Raw genomic sequence first — 24264 nt, 5'->3', positions numbered from 1 at the left:
TGAGTATTCGCTGAAAAGGAGCTGAGGCAATGGTTTCTTTCTGAGAAGTAACACGGATAAATCAGAAAATGGGAAATGGCTTGGAGTGAAAGCAGCACTCCTGCCAACTGCTGTATTCTGAATTCCTCTTCTTCCCTGGCATCATATTAAAATGCTCTGCCCACGGACAAGCTTTGCTCAAAGTGGTGGGTTTTGCATGTGATTTTGTATGTATGTTGTCCTGGTACAGTTTAAGGGAATGCTTTGTTAAGAGTGTGGACTGCCTTAATGCAGTGTAGTTCTTGCACACAAGAAGTCCCTGAATCTATTGCTGTATGCAGTCTGTGATCCTTCAGAGTATACTTTTGTGAAGCTCTGACCATGAGGACTTGCATCTGTGTGAGACGTTATAAGATATATTTTTCCTCTTCAGCTGCAAAAATACATTGCATTAAAAAATCTCCATCATGTCACTTTAGGAAGACTTATCCCATCCCACATGCTTCTTAAGCCAAAAAGAGTCGAGAGGTGAATTTTTGTCTTTGTTAAGACCTCCTGTGCCACTTTTCAAAGCTCATTGATGGAACAGAGCGGTGAGTTCCGGTTTTATACAGTCAATCTAAATAAAGTCTGACCCTTATTTTTGTTTTTTAGGATTGTCTACCTCTGCATCGAGCCAAATTCCTAGACTGGTTGGTGCTGTCTCATGGGATCCCTGTGACTGACAAAGGAGAGCTTGTTGTGGTAGGCGCTTGCATTGATTGTCTTGGCAGCATTTATCCTGGGCACATGCAGATGGAGTTTGCAATGCAGCCACTCTTTCTTAGGACTCTTATGCCAACAGGAGCTGGAAAGAAAGCCCATGAGAGAAGGGCTTTATGGAAGCTCTGGAATTGTTGCTGTGTTCTCCCATAAAAATCAAAACCACATAGCTTGAACTGCTACAGAGGAGGGAATTTGTTAAAGTTTGTTTTTAATTATGGAGCTCTATGATGAAAAAAGCTGGCTTATTTACCAATTAAATGAAGGAAAAAAGCAAAAATCTGCATTCCAGTTAACTTCCTAGAAAAGCGCAGGGCACAGAGACTTGTTTTTGTGCAGTTCTATAAATGTCTTCAAAGCACAGTCTTATTGTCCTGCCTTAAACAGGCTGATTAGGTTATTGTTTTCATCAAACTCTACATGACAGCCTGCTTTGCTTTCATATACATTCCTTGATTTAGTAGCTTGGTGTTCCACAATACTATGCTTTCAATTTTAACCAGCAGTAAAAATCCAAATAAGGAAATATGGTAAGAAAAGAAGTGATTTCTTTCTTGAGTTGGCTATAGATCTATCTGTACTCATGCCATAGCAAACTGTTCATGTATTTGATAAATGCATTTCCAACAAAGAAAACAAATGTAGCACACGTGCTAATCTCCTTGCCTTCTAGAAGGCAGTAAAGATTCTCTTTAAATATTGAAAGTGTCTCCATTTTTATTCTGCTTGAGGTTTAGAAAAGATCATGTAAATGTCACTAGTGTTGGAACTGCTGCATTATGTTTACCCTCATATGTTGCCATATGTGGAAATTAATGTAAATTTCAGATTTTTCATTTGCCTGAGCTTGTAATTAGATATTCAAGGTTTTCCATTTTCCTGAGAAGTGCCACTTTTACTTGCATGCATCTTTTGGAAATAGTATTGTAAACTCATATATGTGCAGACTAGCAGATTTTTTTTTCTCCTTTTCTTTCAAACTGATGGCCTTGTCTTAGCACTCAAACTGTAACAGTGTTCTTGCATGACTTTTTCTGAGCTCAAAAAGAACCTAGTGTGAACAAAGCATAACCATTTCCTCATTGGCTTGAGTTTATGTATTGACTTTTTATACAAAAAGCTGCATGTTTAACTTGAGTAACATGTCTTAGTGTGAGGAAGTACTGCTTAACTGTAAAGTTTATTGAAATACTTTTCACATAGCATTTTCTTTCCCGCTCACTCTTTTTGTACCAACTGAAAAAAAATATTTTGTCACACTCTTTTTTTACCGGCAGAAAAACAGAAAGGCAAAGAAATAGAATTTATTTTGAACCAGAATGTCTCAGCATCTTCAGTATCCCTTCCTTAAAAAAATAAAATTGAACAAGTCTTCATTGCTTATTATTATTATTTTAAGCAATTGATTTAAAACTTTATCGTGAAGAACTGGAAATGATTTCTTGTGTCCCTTACAGTTTGGACTGTAGATTGTGTAGCTTCTCCTTTCATAAACTTTCATCTCACAAGTAATCATTATTTCTGCTCCCCCTACTTTTTTTGGGAAGATGTAGTAGAAACTTTTGGTGCATGTATATTACTCTAGAATATTTCTTCAAGTTTCTATAATAAATATATAATGACAAGTTCATGCCTGTTTGTCCTGGCAGTCAACATCAGACATCTCTCTTGCTTAGATAACTCATTTTGTACTTTGTGATGTGTGTTATCCTGTGTAATCTGTATGAAGGGAGTGATTATATCTCCTCCTGATCCATGTGTCAAACAAATAAGCCAGGTTTCCCCAGGTTTCTTCACCGAAATCAACTCTCCATCCTTCTCCCAGGAGAGTGCAATCTATTCATGCATGGTGGTCACCAAACATGAAGCAACTCTGGACTCTATCAGTCTCTTCTGTGGCAAGTCTGAACAGCTCAGTCTCACTGTGCTCTTCCATAGCTGAAATTTGAGTTGGTTTCGAATATTTCCGCTTCCTGCACACCCTGGAATGGCTCTAAAGGATTACTGGAATGGTGCATATTCTGGCAGAAGTCTGTACTGGAAAATATTTGTGGCATACAGATGATCATGAGGTATTTGTGTGACGAACAAGGACATACCATACATAATTCAGGCTGTTAGTACAAAGCAGAAGAGTGCTGCACTGTGATTATCCTTGTCTAGCAGGCAAAAGCTTGCTGTTTCCTTAGTATGACAGTGAATATAATGACAGAACTTGCTGAGCTGCAGTAAGGATTGATTTTTCTTCTCTAAGTATCTTGAGAAAAGCTTGTGCATCTCTTCTTCTTTAGAGAAGCTTTCATAGATGTAGCTCTGTAGCTGACTCCTGCTCATTAGCTGAGAGAGAAGGAACTAATGGTGAAAGCCAGAGTTTGCCAAAAAAAGGCAAACTTCTCTAATAATCTAGCACTGGTTTGAGATTGTGGAGATTTCTCTTGGAGTTGTTAGTCATCTTGTTAATAATCTTTAAATAGTTCTAATGTTCCATTTTGTTGTGAAGGGAAGCAATCACAGTGTTTTGGCTTTGCATCAGATGTCATAGCAAAGTTAATGTATTCTAATTTGCTGTCTGTAAGCCCAGTGGCAGCTGAGATCCCTGTAGCTGAGTTGGTGTGCCGTGGTTCAGGGATGAGTGTGCAGTGTGGATGATCCAGCTCCAATGACACTTACATCATTTGCATTATTGTTATTATTCTGTTACGTTTTGTAGCCAAACTGTGCCTTTGGCTGCTGCAAAGCTCAGCTTGGAAATGTTGAGAGGTGAAATGAAAGTTAGTGAAGATGTGAATATAAACTGCTTACAGGAGTTGGGTTTGTTTTTTTCAGCCTGTGAAAGGAAGAAACAGCTGTGCTGCAGAGTGTGACAAACACACTTTGAACAGCCACTAGGTAGGTTTTGTTTAATTATAGTTCCTGAAATAAGAAGTGAAAGTAAACCTATTGACCTCACTCACAGGAAATCTCCTCTCTGATAGTAAAGAAAGGTTTGGAAGTGGTGAAAGCGGACAAAGATTTTTTTCTTTTTTCTTCATTTTGGAAAGTAAAATTTTAGAAAGTATCTTATATTAGCTCACGTGTTCCTTGTTTGCTCTGTAGTTTATATGGCACTGCTGTGGTTTGTGCAAAGTGACAAAGAATGGTCCTAACTAGGCCAGGAATTCTCAGTCTCAAATTAAAAAATAAAATTAATTCTTAGTTCTTAGTATATTGCAATTATTCCAGACAAACTTAGCATTTGATTGAAATTCATCAATGGTAGGTTACATCTCTGGGCTTTTGTTTCAAACACTGGAAGTCTTTTCCCCTTTCTGTTGCTGTTGTGCTCTTTGGAGACCTTAGTCTTGATTTATAGAAGGTGCAATTGAATAAGCTGTTTTGGAGGTAGTACCATATGCTGAGAACTGAATGGGAAGGTTTTTTTCTCCCCTTCTGTGTATTGTAGAACTGAAATCTGGCTGCAAACGTTTGCTTTTTGAACAGATGTTGTGTATATGTGAAATGAGCTCTCTGAATAGATTATTCCAGGCTATGTGAAACTGGCTGCTTTTCTGTCAAGAGTGGATTTGAAGAGTTGGTGGACTTGGGCATAGCCCAGTTTTTTCCCCTGTGCAGTGAGTGAGAAGGGAGTAGAGGTTGCAGACCACTGCAGACACAAAATAGGGAATGCAGGAGGATTCCAATATTTAAATGTGCTGGAATGTACTGGCAGTGTGCAAAGTGAACAAATAGACATAAGTTAAGGCATTTGTCTGCTGTTGTGTATTTTGACCTTCAAAGAGAAGTATTAAGCAATCACTGCAGATCAGTCCTTGTAGAAGTTGTCTGTTTCATGCAGAAGGGTCTTGTTGCTGCACGCGAAACTCAGTTGCTGAGCTTTCCACTTTTTTTTTCTCTTCTTGAATGAGATTCACTACAGGTGCGCTTGAGAAACTTTCTTGTACCTTCCTAGGCTCAGGGATTGTTCTGGATCTCTAGTTCTATGTTACCTGTTTTTCATTCTCCTGTATTTTTCCAATGTCCCTCCAAGTGAAATCAGTACAAAAGCTCTCTCCGTGTCGATTCTTATATTGGTGTTACTGAATCTTCATCCTATCCTGAATATCAAGATTTTGAGCTCTTCCTTCTTCTGTCTTCAGCTCTAGTTTGCTTTTTGCATGTCTCCATCCAGTTTTACTTCCCTCTGAAATTATTGAGTTGAAATAGTTGTACAGGATAAGAACTGCCAGTGGGAACAAAGCTGCTGAAGAGCTCTGCATCTCAAAGAAAGGATGTAAGTTTCGTACTGTCTTTTCCTTTGCTACTAAGGTAGAAGGCTGATTTATAGCTTGTCTAATAACTTTCCTGTTATTCAGTAGCTCTTCTCATGTCTGTCATAATTTTGAAGTGCTGCTCCATAAAGACTGGAGCTCAGAGCTGAGGAAGAGGCAGGTTGATGGCTGAGTCTGTTGCAGAAGCAAGCTGAGTGGTGCAAGAGCAGGAGCTGTCTCATGGGCTGTGGAACGAACTTCTCCAGGAACTTGGAGCCCTCTCAAACCTCACCACTTGCTGTTCCAAGCACAACACCCACTTTTCAACCATGCTTTCTTGAACCAAAACACAAAGTCAGTCTCTCCAGAATAAAAACATTTAATTTTGAGAGTTAGTGGAGGATACAGGAGAGAGTACAAACTGTCTGTGACGCAGGATAATTATATTCCTTTATGCGCTACATACCACTTTGCCTGCTTTTTCCATCTGCCAACCACTGCTGGTGTCCCAGTATCCCAGGCCTCCTGGTTACTTCAGGTTACAAGCAGGTATTAGAGCAGTCTTCATCAACCAAGCTCAAGTAACTTCTATTGATGGATTTGAATCATGTCCAGTTGGCCACTCAGTGTCAAAGTGCTGTGACCAGTGTGTGGGGGAAGAACTCTCTTCTCTATAGCTTGTGTTCTAACTCTAATGCCATTGCTTTGCGTCCATAATCTTTTTTTATGTATTGTGATTATTATTTTTTTTTTTAAAGACTTACTCTCCTGTTTTTATCATACGCTTTATAAAAGGCTAGTTATTTTCATTCATTTGGTAACTGCCATTCAGAAGCCACATGTGGTCAGCTTATGATTTAAATGTCTTAATATCTTGTATTTGGATGGCTCTTCCTGGTCTGTGTGTCCTCTAATCAATACCGTCTTCTGTACTACTTTGCTAGCAGTGCTTGGGCTGTTATTTTAAAGCACAGATTAGACTACAAATATGCCTGGGATTAATCAGTTACTGACCTAATTGCTTTGTCATGTTCTCAAACACGCTGTTAATGTGAGTACATGACTTCTCTTATCAGACATGAGATGATTAAAGCTCATGTAGCATTGCCTTGGCTTATGCCTGTTGTAGTAACAGCTACCTACTCTTCTTTCATAGTAGTGTTTGGTACGGATGAAAGAATCATTGGATATCCCAACTTTTCTTGCATTGTGGTGTCTTCCTACAACAGTCTGCCCCTACCTAAAAGAATTGCAAAGGCCTCCAAGCACCTTTCTTTGAATTGTGATTCTCTTGCTCTCGTTTGTGCTCACTGCTGTAAGATGTGCTGTCCTTACATTCCCCCTCTACTTAGAGAAAGGCTTGTTCTGCTTCTTTTGGAGAAGCAGCAGCCCTCTGGTCTGTTTCTCTCTCCTGTGTACTTTTAAAGTAGCACTACTCTGCTATTGAATCTATTTAATTGGTTTCCTGCTAGAAAGAAACAGAAGGGCAGTGTACTCCAATTGATTGAGGCAAACTTCTGTATTAGTTGTCAGTCAAGGTTAACCAGGGATTTCAGAAAATAAAGATGGTACAGATCTGGTGTGATGGTTATTCATTAGTGGGGCTTCTTTTCATTAGTCTTAAAATAGAAATTCAAAGACATTTCAGTGTTCCGTTCCCTCCCTGTAGCAGGTTTTTTCCTTCCTGTCTAGTTTTAATATTGACCAACTATTTAATCCTAAAAGCACGTAGAGCTTTTAACTCCTAGCCAAGAACTTATTGTCCTCTACAGGGGCGACAGTGATGTGTGTGGGGGAGGGGAAATCTAGAGCCTGTGACAAAGCTTACTCATACAATAGGCTATCTTTAGAAACATTAATAGCCATATTTAAATGAAATTTCTATTACTGGTCTCCTAGATTGCTAGGTACAATAAAGTCAACCAAGAGAGAGCAATCAGATTGAATTTGCTACTAGGAATATCTAAAAACAAACCACAAAAGCTAATTTTAAACAGTGGGTTGCCACTCATGGTGTTTGGTTTAGAACCTCTGGAGCAATTCCTCTCCGTTTCTATTTTAAAATTGGTATGTCAGACCAATGTAGCTGCTGTTTTGCCATCTCCTTAACATAAAACACCATTAAAGTAAAATAGGAAAAAGCAACTATTACAGAACTTACAGAAAAGATTTGTTTTTTAGTACAGTGGTTTTTCTTTAAATAGGACATTATGTCTTGAGCTGGGTGGGTGGCGTATGTCTGTGCAAGTACCATGTAACTTGGCTTGGACTGTGGTAAACGATCTCATCTGTGATCTTCCCAGAAGCTGAAAAAAAAAAAAGAAAAAGCAGGCTTCTGTGGGTTTTTTCTTGTTTAGTTTGGGAAAGCATGAGTTGAGCATTTTAGGATTATTTCCAATTTCAACACGTGGCATCTGGAAAGTGTAGAATATCTTTAACTACCGTTTTTTAATTTGGCCTTCTTCATAATTCTTCTTTCCACCGAAATTTTATTTTACTAAGATTTTTTTCTCTATTTTTAGCATTTAAGTATTAAATGGTTGAGATGATCATTTTTTTAGTGCTGCATGCAAAAGGAAAGATGCTAGAGCAGTCAAATTCTGCTTCAGACATGTTTTCTGACACCCAAATGGTTGAACACAAAATTCAGATATTCTGATGGATGTCCTGATAGGATATACTTTCCATTTTCTGATGAAAAATCCTGATATTCATCCATTTGTTTTTTGAAGCAGTAAATTGAAGATATTTATTAGTCTAGTTTTATAACTTTATTACTATGATTTTAGATTCTGAAACCTGTGATTCACTACAGCACTCCCCATACAGAGCAACTGACTATCTGCAGAGTTTCTAAACCAGATTTTTTCAGACAGAATGTATGTTCAAGGTATGAGACTTGAGGTGAGTGTTTCATGAAGGGAGGGGAATGCCATGAAGGGAGGGGAAAGCTCTTTCATGGATGTAGTTTCCGTGTAACAAACTCACGTGACATTTCTGTTCATTAGTTGATTGCTTGGATGTATAAGAGGAGCTCATTTCATAAAATAGCTTAGGGAATATATTTTTATGGACATCAATGCTTGAAATATAAATGTTGTTTCTTCATTTTGTTTCTTTCTTTAGAAAGTAAAATGAAAATGCTGTTAATATTAAGTTTCTTTAAAAATCATCAAAACTCATATAAGAAAGCTATTCATCGAACTGGTTGTTCTTAAAGCTTTTCTTTATAAGCCCTTAGAATGATGAGCACAAATGTAAGCTGCCCTAGAAATGTTTTTTCCTCCTTGCCAGAATAAATCTTGTCAAATTTCCCCCGTTCTACGCTGCACGCCAGATCTCTCTGCTGAGAATAAATAAATTTTCTGTCTCTGTGCCCTGCATGCACTCAACAACTAAGCAAGTTGTGTTAACAAACAAGCACTGTAGCCTATGAGAAAGTGTTAGTGTGGTAGCATTTTGGTACTCTTTCTGCATGATCACAGACTCATAGGGATTGCAAGGCATCTCTGGAGATGGAGTCCAGCTCCTTGCTAAAGCAGGTTTCCTACAGCAGGTGGGTCACACAGGAAAGCGTTCAGGTGAGGAGAGTCTACAACCTCTGAGCAGCCTGTACCAATGCTCTGTCACCCTCAAAGAAGTTCTTTCTTACGTTCAGATGAGACTTCCTGAGATCCAGTCTGTGCCCATTGCCCCTTGTCCTGATGGGCACCACGAAAAGTAGCCTGGCCCCATCCACTTGACTCCTGCCCTTTAGATATTAATAAGCATTTATAAGATTTCTGCCTCAGTCTTTTCATCTCCAGGCTGAACAGCCCCAGGTCTCTCAACCTTTCCTCATACCAGAGATACTACAAGGCCCAGTCATCTTTGAGGCCCTCGGCTGGACTTTATCCAGTTCACTGTCTTTCCAGGACTGAGGAGCCCAGAGGAATCAAAGATGAAGCAAAATGTGTGTGCCATGCTCAGAGCCACAGCCCAGCGCTGCTTTTATGAGTATACAGCATGTGATAAAGTTCAATGTCTGAAGTGGGCATGACAGAATGATTTAGGTTGGAAGTACCTTCTACAATTATTTGGGGGAGAGGTCTAATATATTCAGGTGTCTTGTACAACATTAAAGGTTAAGTCCTATTGCTTTCTTATCATCCTTACTAAATTAATTAGCTGGCAGTGAGAGCCATTCACAAATGCATAGACCCCTGTAGCTTTTGTTGTTAAAGTTTTATTATAAATGAGGAAGCAAAAGCTATACTTCAAGCTCCAAAAGCATCTTAACTTACTATGATTAACCACTGAGTAAGAAGAGAAAGCAACGTGGGAACTAGAAATGATTAAATCAAAGACCAATACCTATTGATTTTTAGGAGCTGTGCTCAGATTTAGAGAGCTGTGTGGAGAAAAGTCTGCTAGTATTCCTCTGTTCGCATTCTCTAAATCAAAGATTTTTAACTTGTCAGTGCTTCTTATTTAGAAAACTTTAGCTTGGGGAGCCTCTAGTGCAGCATTTCTGCTGTGGTAAACCTGCGTTTTTTGTTTTTTTTTTCATCCCTTATCTTTTTAATTGTCCCAGTATGCTGCTACGACAGCCAACAGGTCTCTGTCTTTCTGCCAGTGCTGTTGCAGTTGTGTTATGCATAGTTTTTCTTTCAACCCTTATGTGATGGCTTATGTGATGTGGTAGGTACCACCAGATCTCATGTCTGCTGGAGGCATGAGTAAACTGAACTGTTGAGTTACACTGTAAGCTTGTGGCAGAAGAGGTTAGCAGTAGTTTCTTGCTCTCAGTAAACTCAAGTAATGTTCTAATCACTAGACTGTCCTCTTGTGTATGTAGTCACAGTGGCTCAAGCGATTATGGGAGCTTTACCTTGATTGCATTCCTTGAAGGTCTTTCACAACCTGTGCTATGCGACTTGACCATCATTTAGAAGGTAGGAGCAGAGACCAATTTAGAGATCTGCCCTGAGTTATAGACAGATCCTTATTATAAGTTCCCTAGCTGTGCTGTTCAGTGTGGGAGAGAGATCTGTGTCCAGCCATGTTGTGATTGAATGTCATGTTGGGATCTGATTTGGAGAAATGTAGGTGAAAGATGTCATTCTGTAATATGCAAAATGAAAGTTGGGGACACACAGTTTATTCACACAATAATTTGTTTGCCAATCTGGAGTGGCTGAGATTCTACCTTATACAATAATACTATTAAATTTTGTAGCACTCTACTCAAAGGCAGACCATTTTTCTCCTAGAGAAAGAGAAAATCTTTAATGATCTCAGGAATTTTTAGTTTACTTTTAGTTTTGACTGATCTAATCTATAAGTAATAAGCAATAAACTACGTTAATCTTCCTATAATGAGTTTGTTTTGCCCATGATGGTAATTGGAGACTGATCTCCCTGTCCTTATCTCAACCTTTGAGCCCTTTTTTTTATCATATTTTCTCCCACTGTTCCTTTAGGGGATAAGGGTGATGTGAGAGAGTAGCTTGCTAAAGCTTAGCTGTAAAACCATCACACTCAGTGGGTAGGCGTAAGAAGAAATATTTTTACAAGATGGATTATTCTTATCACATGAGGCATCTGATACTATTTAACGATGAATTGTTTGGTGAGAGATACAGGAGTTCCCCATTATGTTTCACTGTTATCCATTTTTCAGTTTGGTGCTATGAAGAGAAAAGGTGAGTAGGTAATACTGTTGATCAGGATAGATCCCGTTTACACGATGCGCTGAGAATTTCTCAGCGTTTCCTCAGAATTTGAGGGGAAAAATAAAGGAAAGAAACAACCCGTCTTAATGATCTGTAATTCAGCTTAATTGCACAGCTCATACCACTAAGTGTCAGGAGGTGGAATTCCTCCAGAAAATTTGGTGTTTTTTCCCTTGTTGTTTATTATTGGCTGAGGTGCCTTATTATTGAGGTGCCTGATATTAAACAAACATAATCTTTCTTTAAAGATCTCTAAAAGTTCCTATTTAGTCAGTGAAAGGCAAATTATGTAGACAATCTATTCTAGAAGTCCTACTTCCTCCAGTACCAACAATTGAACTGAATTTTCCTAATAGTCCCATTGACTCTACATGGCTCCATTGGGTCTTCTGAATTCTTCAGAACACAGGAAGACTTCATGCTAGTCTCTGAGGGTCAGAGCTGAATGACAAGACTGGGAACTTACTGTCAGCACCGGAAGCTGTGAAAATGCTGTCTCATAAATATATGTTTGAAATCTGATTATGAAGTCAGAAGAACAAAGATAGTCGTAGTAAGCTAACCCATCCTCATCCCTCTCTGAAGGCAATTTTCAGCTACAGGCTTACCTGCTTTATGGGACAGTTGCAGCATATATGGGGATATCTCTTACAGCTGGGGTATAAGCTGTTGATAAAACCTAAGTTTCACTTTTAAAATAGAAGTAACAGACAATAAGAGCTTTTGCAGTGTGTATCTTCATTCCTGAGTAATTTGTTCCTTCATCTGAGACATGTAAAGCACAATGGAAGTGCAGTGCTGGGCAATGCACAAAGCAAGCATTTTTTTTTTCCTAATTGCAAGAAAAAAAAAAGACAAATTTTGATTTCCTTTTGGTGGAAACAAGGGAATTGCTCAACCAGTCTCTGAGTGTCTCAGTCAGAACTAGCGCTCCACTCCCCTTGCTCATATTCACATATTCTCAGTAATTTCACACAGCTTTAAATGTGGTTTCTAGCTTTAAGCTTCCAAGACTTTTCCCCTCCTTTTTCTTCTATCTGCTGCCAACAGATGATAAAGGCACAGAGCTCAAGCTTGGTGTTATTTGGGCTTTGTGTAAACATAGCTGTTACTTTTCTAGGGGAATCAACTGTGGAAAAGAAAATCCTTGTGGTATGTTAAAGTTTCAAACTGCTCCTTGCTGATTTATTGTTATTGTGGAGACAGCTCAAAGGGAGCACTAATTCATCAGTTCCTTGTAAGCAGAGAGGGGGAAAGAATAGGAGGAAGTGAGGAAAAGGGTGGAGAGGAAAAGAGTTGAGGGAAAAATCAAAATGGGAAAATACTAGGGGTGGGAGGGAAGACAAAGAGAAGCAGTTGTTTTTGACTGGGTGGCTTATGAGTTTCTGGAAAATAATAAAATGATATGTTACCCTAGAGAGCAGTGGAATTGTCTGAAACTTGTTATAACTTCACAAGCTAGGAAATAATTCAGGCATGAGTGACTTCTCCCTGCCAGTTAGTGATAACTGATATAAGATTTAAGGTATTTGAAATGCAGGCACCTATAGGCTACTGACAGCTAGTAGTGGAGCTGTAGTCAGCATAGCCAGCAGCACTGCCAAACTCAGACAACATGGCCAGAAGTAGGCACCTTCATCCTGTAACTGTAATGGGAGCTTAGATAGCCAGAAAGCATCAAATATCTTCACTTTACTATGTTAACACTAAACAGCTCTTAACTGCATACTTTTCTGCCTTCCTTGGCTGATGAATGCTAGCTGTGTAGCCCTTGGTGTATTTATGGTTTTGAGCTTGAATTATTTTAACAAAGGTGGTAGCTACAAGATGCATAATACTCTGGAAATCTAAACACTAAGTAACCATCTACTTTCTTTCAGTAGAAGCAAAATCTGAAGATGTTCAGTCAGGAAACTAGTCTAATTGTTTCTGATTTCATCTTCTGATAAACAGAGCCAAGTCAACAGGATGTAACTCACTCTGAATGTCTCCAGGCTCTTGCCAGCATCTGCTGAAATGCTTATTCATATCACAATTCCTTTTAAGAACAATTATAGTGCTTTTGTTTTAGTCAATTGTCAGTGGAGAAGCAAGCTGTTTTTTGTTGTTGTTGTTGGCTTGTTTGTTTTTTTCCTCTAAACTATTGTTCTTTTGGTCAGGATGCTGATGAATTGTTTCAGTCTGTTTGATCTCAGACAGACTACTGTCACAATTGTGTAATCTTCGTTCTGGTTTGTTTGAATTTGGGAAGAACAGCAATGTGAAGTATCATTCTTCATATGGAGAGAACCTTTATTTCCAAGATTCTGTGGGCAGCTGATTTTCCTGTCTCTCAAATACTCAAAGAGCTTAAATGTTTCAACTGTTAATGATTTTTAACCCCAGGTCTTCCACACTTTGACATGAACTTAGTTGTTGCCATAACAATCATAGATTTTTAACTTGTTCTTGGCTCTGTTATTCAAAGGCAATGGCTCAGTGCAGTAGAGAAGCGATAGGAGACAGCTGGGAATTCATGGGCTTTCTTAATGAAGGCTCTTAAGGTGAACAGATGAGATGCGCAGGCCCATCTTCTCCAGAGCAGAATGTTTGTGCTGCATTTCTGCCCACCTCAGGTCCAGGTGATGTACCTGTGCTTACAGGCTTTTCCTATAGTAGGAGAGACAGATTTTCCTGCTCAGGATGGAGCAACGTATCTTTCCCCATACCTTCTTATCTTCCCGCTCTTTCTTTTCTTTCACCACAATTTTTATTTTCCCTTCAAACTGTTTTATTCAGGCCTACAGGGCCTGAATAACAGCCACTCCCAGTTTATTTCAGGTTGCTGCTGTTGGCAGTGTTTCCAGAAGCCACAGTGGCACTGTAGCTGGTGACAAACACAGGAAGATGCAAGGTCAGAAAACTCTTTGGCTCTTTCACATTGCACGCAGTCTGCATTTTTCAGTATAGTTGATAGGATCTTGCACTCTGAGGCACTTCTGCGTCTCAGCTTACAGATTATCTTTTGAACAAAAGAGGAGTTTCTGATGTGTCGTCTTTATCAGTTAAAGCTTTTTAAAATTTGTTTTCTTTATTCCTGTAACATCTCTTCCTCTACACCTATCCATTCATTTGATAGGCAACACTTTATATGCGTGAATAGATCTAAAAATTGTCCTTTCTAATACTTTAAAACTTTTCATGGTTTGTGTGGTAACCAAGCCAAGTTGTTAAAATTTTCATTTTATGCCTTCTAACATGATATCTAATTAGTAAGAAAAGGCTGTGTGAGGGAAGAAATCCTATCAGCCAGCCTGTTTAGCAGACTTTTTTGAGCTTCCCCTAACTCAATCATGTGTCTTCGAAGCAGTCCAGTACATTTTTGCACTCTTGATGCTATTGTTCAGTGGTACTATTCAGTTTTTCTTGGTCATTGACTTTTATTTTATATTTCATGTATACATTATAGTACGCTTATACATAAAATATAGTTACGTACATACCTATTTGTCTGTTTGCCAAGAAGATTAAGCAAACAAACACTGGCTATTCGTGGGGTAGACCTGGATCATTAAAAAGTTCAATTCCATCTCCAATCAGGAGAGAGCCCATTTGTCATATGCTTTACTAGCCAGAAGGTTGAAGCTGCTGACAGAGCTCCAAACTTTTACGTGGTCTATCTATCTCAGGCCCAGGCCATAACATCACTTGAAGGTCAGAACAGAGTAGTAAGCTTGATGTTGAAGGTCAATCAATGCAATAGAAGAGTAGAGGTCAGCTCAAGATTTCACAGTACATTGTGCATTGACAAGATTTCCTGCACCCTTATGTGATGAAAAGTTATGTCATGGTATATCATTTGAAGGACAGCTGGTATTCACTGGACTTGCTTGGTTGACTATGGATCAGATTTAAGAGTGTACATTAAGAATTAAGTAAATATTGGGCAGGATTTAATAGCTTAGGGAAGGTAGGCTACAAACCTGTGGAAGGCAGTCATCTCCAAACACCTATGTAAGTTCAGCCTTTTGTGTGTTAGTTTGCCTGACAGCTAACTGACAGAATGACTCTTCTGTATCTCCTAAGTAGTTCATGAAGATGAAGGTCCAGAAGCAGTTAGTTAATGCAGTTGTAGTTGCCTGTAACTAACTGGGATTGATAAGCAAGAGCCATTAAGTCTGTTTGACAGTTCATACAGTCAAAAAATCTTAGTGGATAAATTTATTCATTAGTTTGTTTCATGTAGGGGCTTTTAAATGACCTAATCAGAAAGCCGTGGTGCATTTACATAACCAAAACTGATAGCATTAACAAAAATATTTACTAATTAGTGAATTCTGTCATGTATGCTTTCTCCATATTTCTCAAGCTGTATAATCTTCCTGATGATCCATAAAGAGCCTAGGAACAGGGAAAATGATATCCAGTTCAAACTCTGTCATAGGAAAAACAATGCAAGTTGTGAGGCTCCACAGAATACCCTCAGCCACCAACCTCAATCATGTCAAAAAGTCACTGTCCCCTTGGAGAGAACATGAAGACGTTCATGTGCAGTGAGCTACAACTCTGGCTGCTTAGGGAGTCCCAGAGTAGTTTAGTTCTCACAGCCAAAATATTCACCTAAAAAGTATAGCAACCAGCTCTGGTTCCAATGTGCCATGTAATAGCCTTTCTGCACATGACTTCACTTCAGAAATATGCATTATTTTTTTTCTCCAAAGAAGTAAAATATTTGGAGAAACTGTACTATAGCAGGTGTGTTTGATTCCTTCTAGGAGAAAATATAGCCTGGATTATATTAACTGAAATTACTTTGACAAAGAAGGGCAACAGAAATGAGAACCAATTTTAAATCCTTTCCTTTGACTTTTAAAAGAGCTGCTTTTCATCCTACCAGTAAATGTAGTTAGGCATTAAGATGAAACTTTAAGGCATGTGACTTTAAGAGTACATGACTAACTGTTTTAGTTTAGAAATTAAACATATCCCTAGTCTAGAGCTGAAATTAAGATTCTGTTGGAAGATCTATTTTGAGTCTTACCTGGTGCAAAAGAACCACTAATTAAAGCACACAGCATATGACCACTTATTCAGCTCTATTTTCTTTGCACTTTTTTCACACCTTGCTGGTTATGTACTCATGAAGCATTAACTTGATGCAATTGCAGCTTAACTCTACAGTGCCATGAAAAACTGACTTAAAAGTGCAATAAAAATTTGTATAGCTTTATAAGTTCTCAAATGACTTGCATCGAAGAAAAAGTTATATGATCTTTGCTTTCACAGAAGTTTTTACATTTTGATCTTACTGTTCAAAAGCTTGGAAATAAGGCATTGTTCTGCTCTAGGCTTATCAGAGATCAAATGTTCCATTTGTTCTTCCTTAACAAAGTAGTCTGTTAGGTAGGCCAAAATCTAAAGTCAGGAATCCCATTTATCTTCACTTAAGTCATTAGTTGTTGTGCAGAAATAATGAACTGCTCCTTTCCCCTCCATGCTTATCTCACAGAATGCGTGGCAATCGCATTTGAAATGTATTAACCATATTGTTACAGCAGCAAGATTTCTGTCATTTCCCTGTCTTTCTGCAGTGGTTTGTCTTTTCTGTGGACATGCACATGGCTGCAGAATTAAATAGTCAATTAATCAGGTTGCTGATTCTTTAGGAAAAGAAAGCTCTAAACAAAAAATTACATCAGCTGTTTCTTGTGATTTCTATTTCCGGCTTTTTAGGATTCTGTCCTAGAAGATGTGCTGCATTACCATATTGGTACAGATTCAGTTTTACTGTATATGGATGTATTTATTATGCAGGAATATGCAGATGAGAGCGACTATGATCATGCTGGATTTGAAGTCTGAGCTGAAAGTTATCTTCTGTTCTGTTTTTCTAAGTTTAATAAGTCTGACTCGATTCATCTCTTACCAGGGTCTGTGAACTGCATGTGTTGGATTTGGTAATCCAGCCTCAATTTGTAGTGACCTGAGCATTAATTGGGGTAAAATTTGCTTAGGAGTTGGATTGAACTGTAGCTGTACCTTTACTATCTATACTTCCAATGGCTTACTAACAGATACTCAAAAAACTTCTACTGTCTGGAGTTATAACTGATGTTCTTCACTACAAAAATACTCCAGTATTTATTTATCGCTGGTTTGGTCCTCTACATTTTCTTTTAGTTGCTTTTTCTTTCTTCTTGCTGTTGCTTTACGTTCTTCCTGAAGCACTGCACATCACTAAAAAGCATGTGAGAACACAATCTGAAGCAATAAAAGTCCTGGCTATGGAACATTATCACATTTTGACTGAAAGTTATTTGTCTTCTGTGAATCTGTAGGGTTGTTGGGAGAACACAATGTGTGTAAACACAAAAACATATTATTTAGTTACAACTGCGTGCCAGATGGTTGTGAAGCAAATCTCGGACTCTTGCTTTGGAAAGCTTCATTTCTTGTGTGTTTCTTTACAGGATAACCAGCAGAAGTACTCCACTTGAACATAGTAGCTTTCCATGCGTGGTTTCCAATGCCAAGTGGCAGAGGCCATGTTCCTTGCTTTGGTACCACCAGTGGCAATAATTCTTGTTTGTATTTTTTTCCTGTTGCAAATGATTGTAAGACATCATAATTAAAAGACTACTTCAACATGGATTTAGCAAATAATTGAGGTTGTAATGAATGTGCACGTGTATTAGACTGCAGTAGGCTTCAGTCAAAGGTGAAAATTATTATGACGTTATCTTTCACCTTTTGCATGCTGCTATGAAAGTGACATACAAAAAAACTAACGAGACTAATTTGGTAGCTTGAAGCTGTTAGCTTTTTTTTTTTAATGATAGCATGGAGCTGTTCTTGTAAGTGACTTGAGAATCAAATAAGCACTTTTTTTTTTTTTATTATAAAACAAAAAACAAAAAACAACAAAAACATGCCCCTATGATCAAAGGGAGATAATTGGTCTCTGCTGCATGTATTCCTGTCTCAGCAGCAGCTGCTTGGCAAGAAGGGTAAGCAAGAAGCAGGCTAGTCTTCTGCTATTTGACACTATGGTCAGATTTGGCTTTCTGTTATCATTGTGGTTGAGTTCAAGTCACGGATTAGATGTCAAGTCTTATCAGACAACCCATTTCTCTTGGCCTGCAGGATGCTAGCTTGGAGGAAGTTTTGCTTTGCTTCACTCTTTGCCAAAGAGGACAAAAGAAGATAAATATTTCTCATTGAGTTATTGCAGTTGTTTTGCAAAAATTGAATTATCACAGTGATACCAGTAAACCTCTATTAAAAGTCCTAGGGAACATGGGTAAGACTTGGAGCTGAAAGGTTAATATTTTCCCCTATAGTTATTGATAGGCACTGAATATAATTAAAACTTCTTTTTGTCTGGATTTCATCATATTGGTATATTTGGCGATCTTTTAGTCTGAATTGGGTCAAATTTTACATCTTTGCTTTAAAGAAAGCTTGCTAGAACTTTTGTATGCCTGACATATGCAAGTGCACCCATAACTTATTTCTCTCTTCACTGTTCATCTGCTGGTTTCATCTCCTTGTTGCAATAAGCAGCAGATGTGCAATAAACTGGGCAGGATGAGCAAAGGACACTAAGCTGATACAAAGCAGATTGGATGGTATTTGATCATTGCTTCTCAAATATTTCATAATTCTAGCTGTAAATGTCAGATACACCAGAGTTGGGAAGAAAATTTTTACTGGTACCTTGTGTTAAATGGAAAAGTAGTGAGAACTGACAGTAGTCTAATAGCCTCCAAAATCTTAGGCTCTGATTTGTATGACAGTGTTGCACTTTCATGTTAGTCTCAGAAAAGACAGCCCAGCTATTCTTATTTTGTGTCTAGGAGCCATTATTCATGCGCTGTTCTGCAGGGCTCTTTTACCTGTTTCCTTTGAAATTGTGGGGTTTGTGTAGTGGTTTTCTGAGCAAGTGATCCCATTCTGAAAATGAGATTGTTTTATATTTCCTCCCTGATAGCTGTATTAGAATGAATTATGACAAGGATCTACTTTTTTTTTTTGTTGTTGTTGTCCTTGATGTACCTTTTAAAAAGCTTCTTCCAATGCGTTAGAATGGAAAACTAATGTAAAATCATCACTTTGTTTCAAAGATTTTAGAGCCTTTGGTGGAGTCATGTCCACAATGAATTGAGTATCAAAGGCTCAGACTTAACAAGCACTGCTTTGAATTCTCCATGTGATTGTCGGGGCCCCGCCCCCCCCCGGGGGGCCCGGGGCAAAATACCATCTTTTGCTTGAACATTTGCCTAAATCTCAGCAAAAGACAGAAAGCTCATAGTTATCATGGTTCTGTTGGTTTTAGGAAGTTTGTAGATGTTAGGTTTTAGATACTGAAATTCATGCATGTGCAAATAGGGGAAAAAGAAAAAAAGCTGTGAGTATAGTTGGAGTATTGTATTGTCCTATGTGGGCAAAAGTAAGGAAACAGCTAATGTGGGGAAATGGGGTGGTGAGATAAAGCAACTTCTCAGCAATCCTGAGATGTGAATTTTCTGCTTCGGGAAGGTCAGTGTCACCATGACAAAATAATAGTAGTAAATATGACAATAAGATTAGATATACTACATAAATTTCCCTAACTGATTTGAAGGAGCGTGGTTTTTGTTTGCTTTTTCTTCCCCATATGTGTAACTTTTAAATTATCTTTCCTCTTTGTGATAATGCATTTGTTATGTGTGAGATTGTTTCTGTCTCCTTAGTCATTTGACAACTCTCCATCTGGGCCCTGAAACCTAGGATAAAGATGCTCTGCATAGTCCTATCCTTTTGCTGTCTTGAGGATGATATATAAGTATTATAGAATCTTTTTATAGCACATTTTTTGTCGTCTTATTTGTCCCAGTTGTTTACCGCTGCAGCAAAGCTGTGCTTTCAGCATAGTGCAAGGGTTGAGAGAAAAAAGCAAGCTTAGAAATGCTGAGGATGCTCAGAATATCGTTTTTTCTAAAATTAGCTTAGCAAACTGATCAATCTGTCATGCTCTTAGGAACAAAAATATCTGGCGCTGTGAGCTGTAATACCATCAGGTTGGAAAAGGGACATAATGGATGTTTGGCTCTTGGAAGAAATGCTGCATATATCACTTGGGTAGCTGGAGTAGGGAGACGTTAGGGAATGTATTTTTAATAATGGATAATCAATGTAGGTCAAAGTGAGCTAATAACTCCTGCTGAAAATGACAAGAATTAGGCATGAGATTATGTCAGATGTAAATCCATGTCCTAAGGATGTATCCTGCTTGCTCACATGACATTTTGTCAGTGCATCCCATGGCTTTTTCCTTTTGCTTGAGTGCCTTGTTAGTCAGGGGGTGTATATTTACTCCAAGTGCTGACACTGCCCAACTAACCATTGCTATTTATATCGCTTCCAAATATGTAGCAGGCAGAGGCTGACAATGGGGTTTGCAATAGCAAAAGAGTGCAGAGTATCAATATAAGGAAGTGATGGAGTATCTGGACTTTTGCTCTGTTTTTCAGACTGCTCTGCAATGACTACAGCAAGATATAGGCCTACCTGGGACTTGGTACTTGACCCATTAGTGTCCTGCAAGCTCTGCCTTGGTGAATATCCTGTGGAGCAGATGACAACAATAGCACAATGCCAATGCATCTTCTGTACTCTGGTGAGTTTGCCTTGTTTTTAATTAGGCATAAAAAACAATCCGCAATTCTTAACTGAAGAAATTATATGCATTTTTACTGAGTGTGCTTCACGTTGAAGTGTTGATGTTACACTAGAAGTAGAATCAAAGAACCACCAAGGTTGGAAAAGACTTCCAAGGTCATGCGGTCCACCTACCACCAGTATTTCTCCACTAAACCATGTCCCTTAGTACAGCATCTAAACATTTCTTCAACACCTTCAGGGATGGTGACTCTACTACGTCCCTGGACAGTCCATTCCAGCACCTGACCACTCTTTCAGTGAAGAAATTTTTCCTAACATCCAACATGTATCTACCCTGGCACAGCGTGAGGCCATTTGGTCTAGTTCTATGAGTAGATAGGCAGCAGAAGAGGCCAACTTCCACCTCACCACAGTGTCCTTTCAGATAGCTGCAGAGAGCGATAAGGTCTTGCCTGAGCCTCTTCTTCCCCAGACTAAAGAATCCCAGTTCTCTCTGCTGTTCCTCATAAGACTTGTGCTCCAGACCCCTCACAGCTTTGTTGCCCTTCCTGAAGTGTGTCCAGAGGCCTCAATGTCTTTCTTGTAGTGAGGGTCCCAATACTGAACACAGTACTCAAGGTGCAGCCTCACCCGTGCTGAGTGCAGAGAGATGATCGCTTCCCTGCCCTGCTGGGAACGTTATTTCTGATAAAAGACAGAATGCTGTTGGCCTTGGCTGCCTGGACACACTACTGGCTCGTGTTCAGCTGGCGTCAACCAACACCCCCAGGTTCATTTCTTCCACACAGACTTCCAGGCACTTTGCCCCACACCTGTAGTGTTCTCTGGGGTTCTTGTGGCCAAAGTGCAGGGCCTCACACTTGGTCTTGTTGGACTTCATCCCATTAATGGCTGCTGGTGCTGCACACTTGACACAGAGGCTAGCAAATAAATATCTCAGTTTTCCTATTAAAAAAGTAAATAAAATTAACTTAGTGCTTTAGTATATTGTTGTACATAGCTACATCCTTAGCCAGATTATTCACTTTGCTCTCTCTTCTATGTGTGACTTGGATTTTTTTTGCTGTTGTTGTTTGTTTCGTTTTGCTGTGAATTTGCCAGAAGAAGTAGAAAAGTGTCTCATATATTATTGATCTTAATTTTTATTCTATAACACTAGAATCATTTAAAAGTTTGTTGACTTCTTTTAATTGCTGTATTGCGCAAATACATTCCTGGAATGGCTTTAAAGTGGAAAACACTGATGACACAAATGTAATGTTTAGCAAGGATCATCCTCACAATACGTGAATATTGCTAATTTATAAACAGAGAAATAATAGTAATAGTAGCTTCCCACCCCTAATGGTGATTTGGAATAAAAATATTAGATCCTTTAATTTTGTGATGAGTGCAAGTATACCGAAAATCTTCTAATTGTTCAGCAGTGGAAAAATTGCAGTAACACCAATAAAAACGTAATTTCTAGGATATGTCTTACTCAAAGATGTTGAGCATCATAAACTCTTGAGAAAACTATAGGTTCAGATATGGGATCACCTGATTTTTAACTTGAAAGCTCTTTTTGGTGGAATTTTTCTGGTGTTGGCATGAGAATTTTTAAGTGGTCTTTACTGCTTCTTTTCTTATCAAGAAGTATTACTTATTTTTTCATAATTTTTTTTTTTCTGATGATGATTATCAAGAATTGCCAACAAAATAGACTGCTCCTTTTTGTTACTGTTCAAAAAAGGAGCAATGTGAACAGCTCAGATTCTAATACATGTCATACTCCAAAAAATCCAAGTTGTCACAAAGAGCTTTCCCTTTGATGTTCCATGGGAAAAGAGATGAATACACAGGCAGGTGTACAGATGAAGTCTGTTGTAAACAATATTTCTGTACAATTAAAAAATGAGCATTGCTTCATTATGCACTTCTGAAAGAAGTGTTTACTCAAGCATGCAAAAGCATATAAAATAACAGGCTTCACAAAAAAACAGACTGTTGGACTTCATGAAAACTGTTCTTTATTGTACAATGGGTAGTTCTGGTATTTACAGCTGAGCTTTCTGTGTCTCTGTTTCCTGTGTAGAGAATATTTTATTTTCAATATTTTTCAGTAACTCTTACGAGGTAGCTGAAAGGCTTCATTGTCAAATGCCTCTTCCGCACCATCTTGTTCCTTCTGAGGTTTGCTGCCATCCCTTATCTTCTATTTCGTCTGCTTACTTGCTCTTAGTGTCATTTTGGAAGGTATAACCTGTTACAGATACTATGATGATAAAGAATCACAGAATCACAAGGTTGGAAACGACCTGCAAGATCATCTAGTCCAACCACCCTCCCATTCCTATCAGTGCCACAAGCTACTAAACCATATAGTGAAGTATACACCATATAGTGAAGTAACCTTCACTAATAGACCAGGTTCTAAGAGCAGGCTAAGTAAACTTACCATGTTAAAATTAGATTCCTGTATTCACCTCTGCTCAGCTGGAATGATCATTTTTAACATCCTTATTTGATTTTTTTGAATAGTTAATTCTGTTTTGACCTTTTCAGGAGAACAAACCTATCTTGTCTACCTCAGGATTTGTATGAGCTGATGTTTGAGTGCCCTGAAAAATTTATTTGCCCCAAGTTGTCTTGCAAAGTGAAAATAAAACAAGGTTACTCTTACTTTCATTGGCTGAGGGTAGGAAATCAATTTCAGCCATTTGAAGGGGCAGACCACTGATTTGGGCAGAACAGGAATTCAGACTGATGGGAACACAAGGCCTTCATCTCTACCTTCTGGACAACCTAAAGGTTAATAAATTTCCTATGAAAATATTTCCATAATTAGTCAGGCCAAAGTCTGTATAACTCATGGTGAAGGAAGAAATTGACAGCTGTGGTATTCTTTCATGTTTCTGGAAACCTGATATTTCTGGAAATCAGGGTAGTCCTCAATATAAATGGTGAAAACAGCCAGATTATTCTTTCACATTCTTTCACATTTTGTTGCAATGTGACAAATGGTAGCAGAGGAAGATTCTAACAAAGTGGCATCCAACATGGAAGTGTGTATGAAATAAAAGTGTGCAATTAAATTCCTCCATGCAAGAAAAAGAAATTACTCTCACTAACATTAATTGGTGCTTGCTGAACAGTTCTGGAGAACGAATAGTAGATATGAGCACAGCGAGGCAGTAGGTGGTGTGTTTTAGCAATGACACTGTCGTAGCTGTTGTGAAACAGTGAGTCACCCTTGCTGGTGCAGAGTTTGGTTTATCAGATGATGTTATTGTGCTCTTTGTAGCTGTTGTACTTACCATGGAAATAAGTAGGAGGCATTACTTTCAGAGCAAACCACATAATACAAAATAAATCTAACAAAAATGAAGTGATTCTGTTTGCTTTACTCTCAATTTCCATCTATAAGGAGATGAATGTTATCATGAAAGCTTTCTGAGCAAAACATGCAAAATTAATTACTTCTCCTGGGAAAAGCAACTGCTACGAGACATGCAATCTTGAAATTTAAGGCTACCTCCTGTGTGCTAATTTATAGTATGAAAAAGTGACTTTAAAATGCTTTAATGTCTTACTTTTTTGATTCAGTTTAAAAAGCACACAAGATTTCCCCTGTTGACCTGATTTCAAGAGGACAAAGATGTTGACAGTACTCAGAAAATGAAGAAACAAAAAGCTAACAGCAGGCAGCTTATTTTCCTTTCTGCTCTCTAGACTTTTGTCTCTCTGATATATCAAACAGTCAAACAACAGGTATATTCCTAATGGATGCAAATGTACAAAAACCTGAGAGCTCAATAGCATTGTGTGTGCATTAACAATCATAACAATAAAAAACCATGATGACTTATTGTACTAGTAGCCACAACGAGCAAAATAATACAGTGGGAAATTGTAGCTTCTCTGAATCATCAGCTCAGGAG

The 24264-nt window shown here is 38.4% G+C and overlaps 1 protein-coding gene across 3 annotated transcripts in view; it reads left to right on the top strand.

Annotated features, from left to right (window-relative positions):
* RNF144A (ring finger protein 144A) overlaps window positions 1-24264 on the top strand; it is a 61745-nt gene that overhangs the window by 14560 nt on the left and 22921 nt on the right. For 2 of the 3 annotated variants that reach the window (XM_042821228.1, XM_042821236.1), the window contains exons 2-3: window positions 634-723; window positions 20194-20339. In XM_042821228.1, coding sequence (XP_042677162.1) covers window positions 20205-20339 — 135 coding nt within the window. In that variant the 5' untranslated portion in view covers window positions 634-723; window positions 20194-20204. Of the gene's footprint in view, window positions 1-633; window positions 724-7856; window positions 7879-20193; window positions 20340-24264 lie in introns of those variants that run through there. The other variant, XM_042821219.1, reaches the window with a different exon arrangement.

The sequence above is a fragment of the Centrocercus urophasianus genome, unplaced genomic scaffold (genome assembly GCF_019232065.1).
Source record: "Centrocercus urophasianus isolate 14NV4802_14NV808 unplaced genomic scaffold, USGS_Curo_1.0 seq_10, whole genome shotgun sequence".
NCBI lineage: Eukaryota > Metazoa > Chordata > Aves > Galliformes > Phasianidae > Centrocercus > Centrocercus urophasianus.
This window is presented reverse-complemented; position numbering and strand designations above follow the sequence as displayed.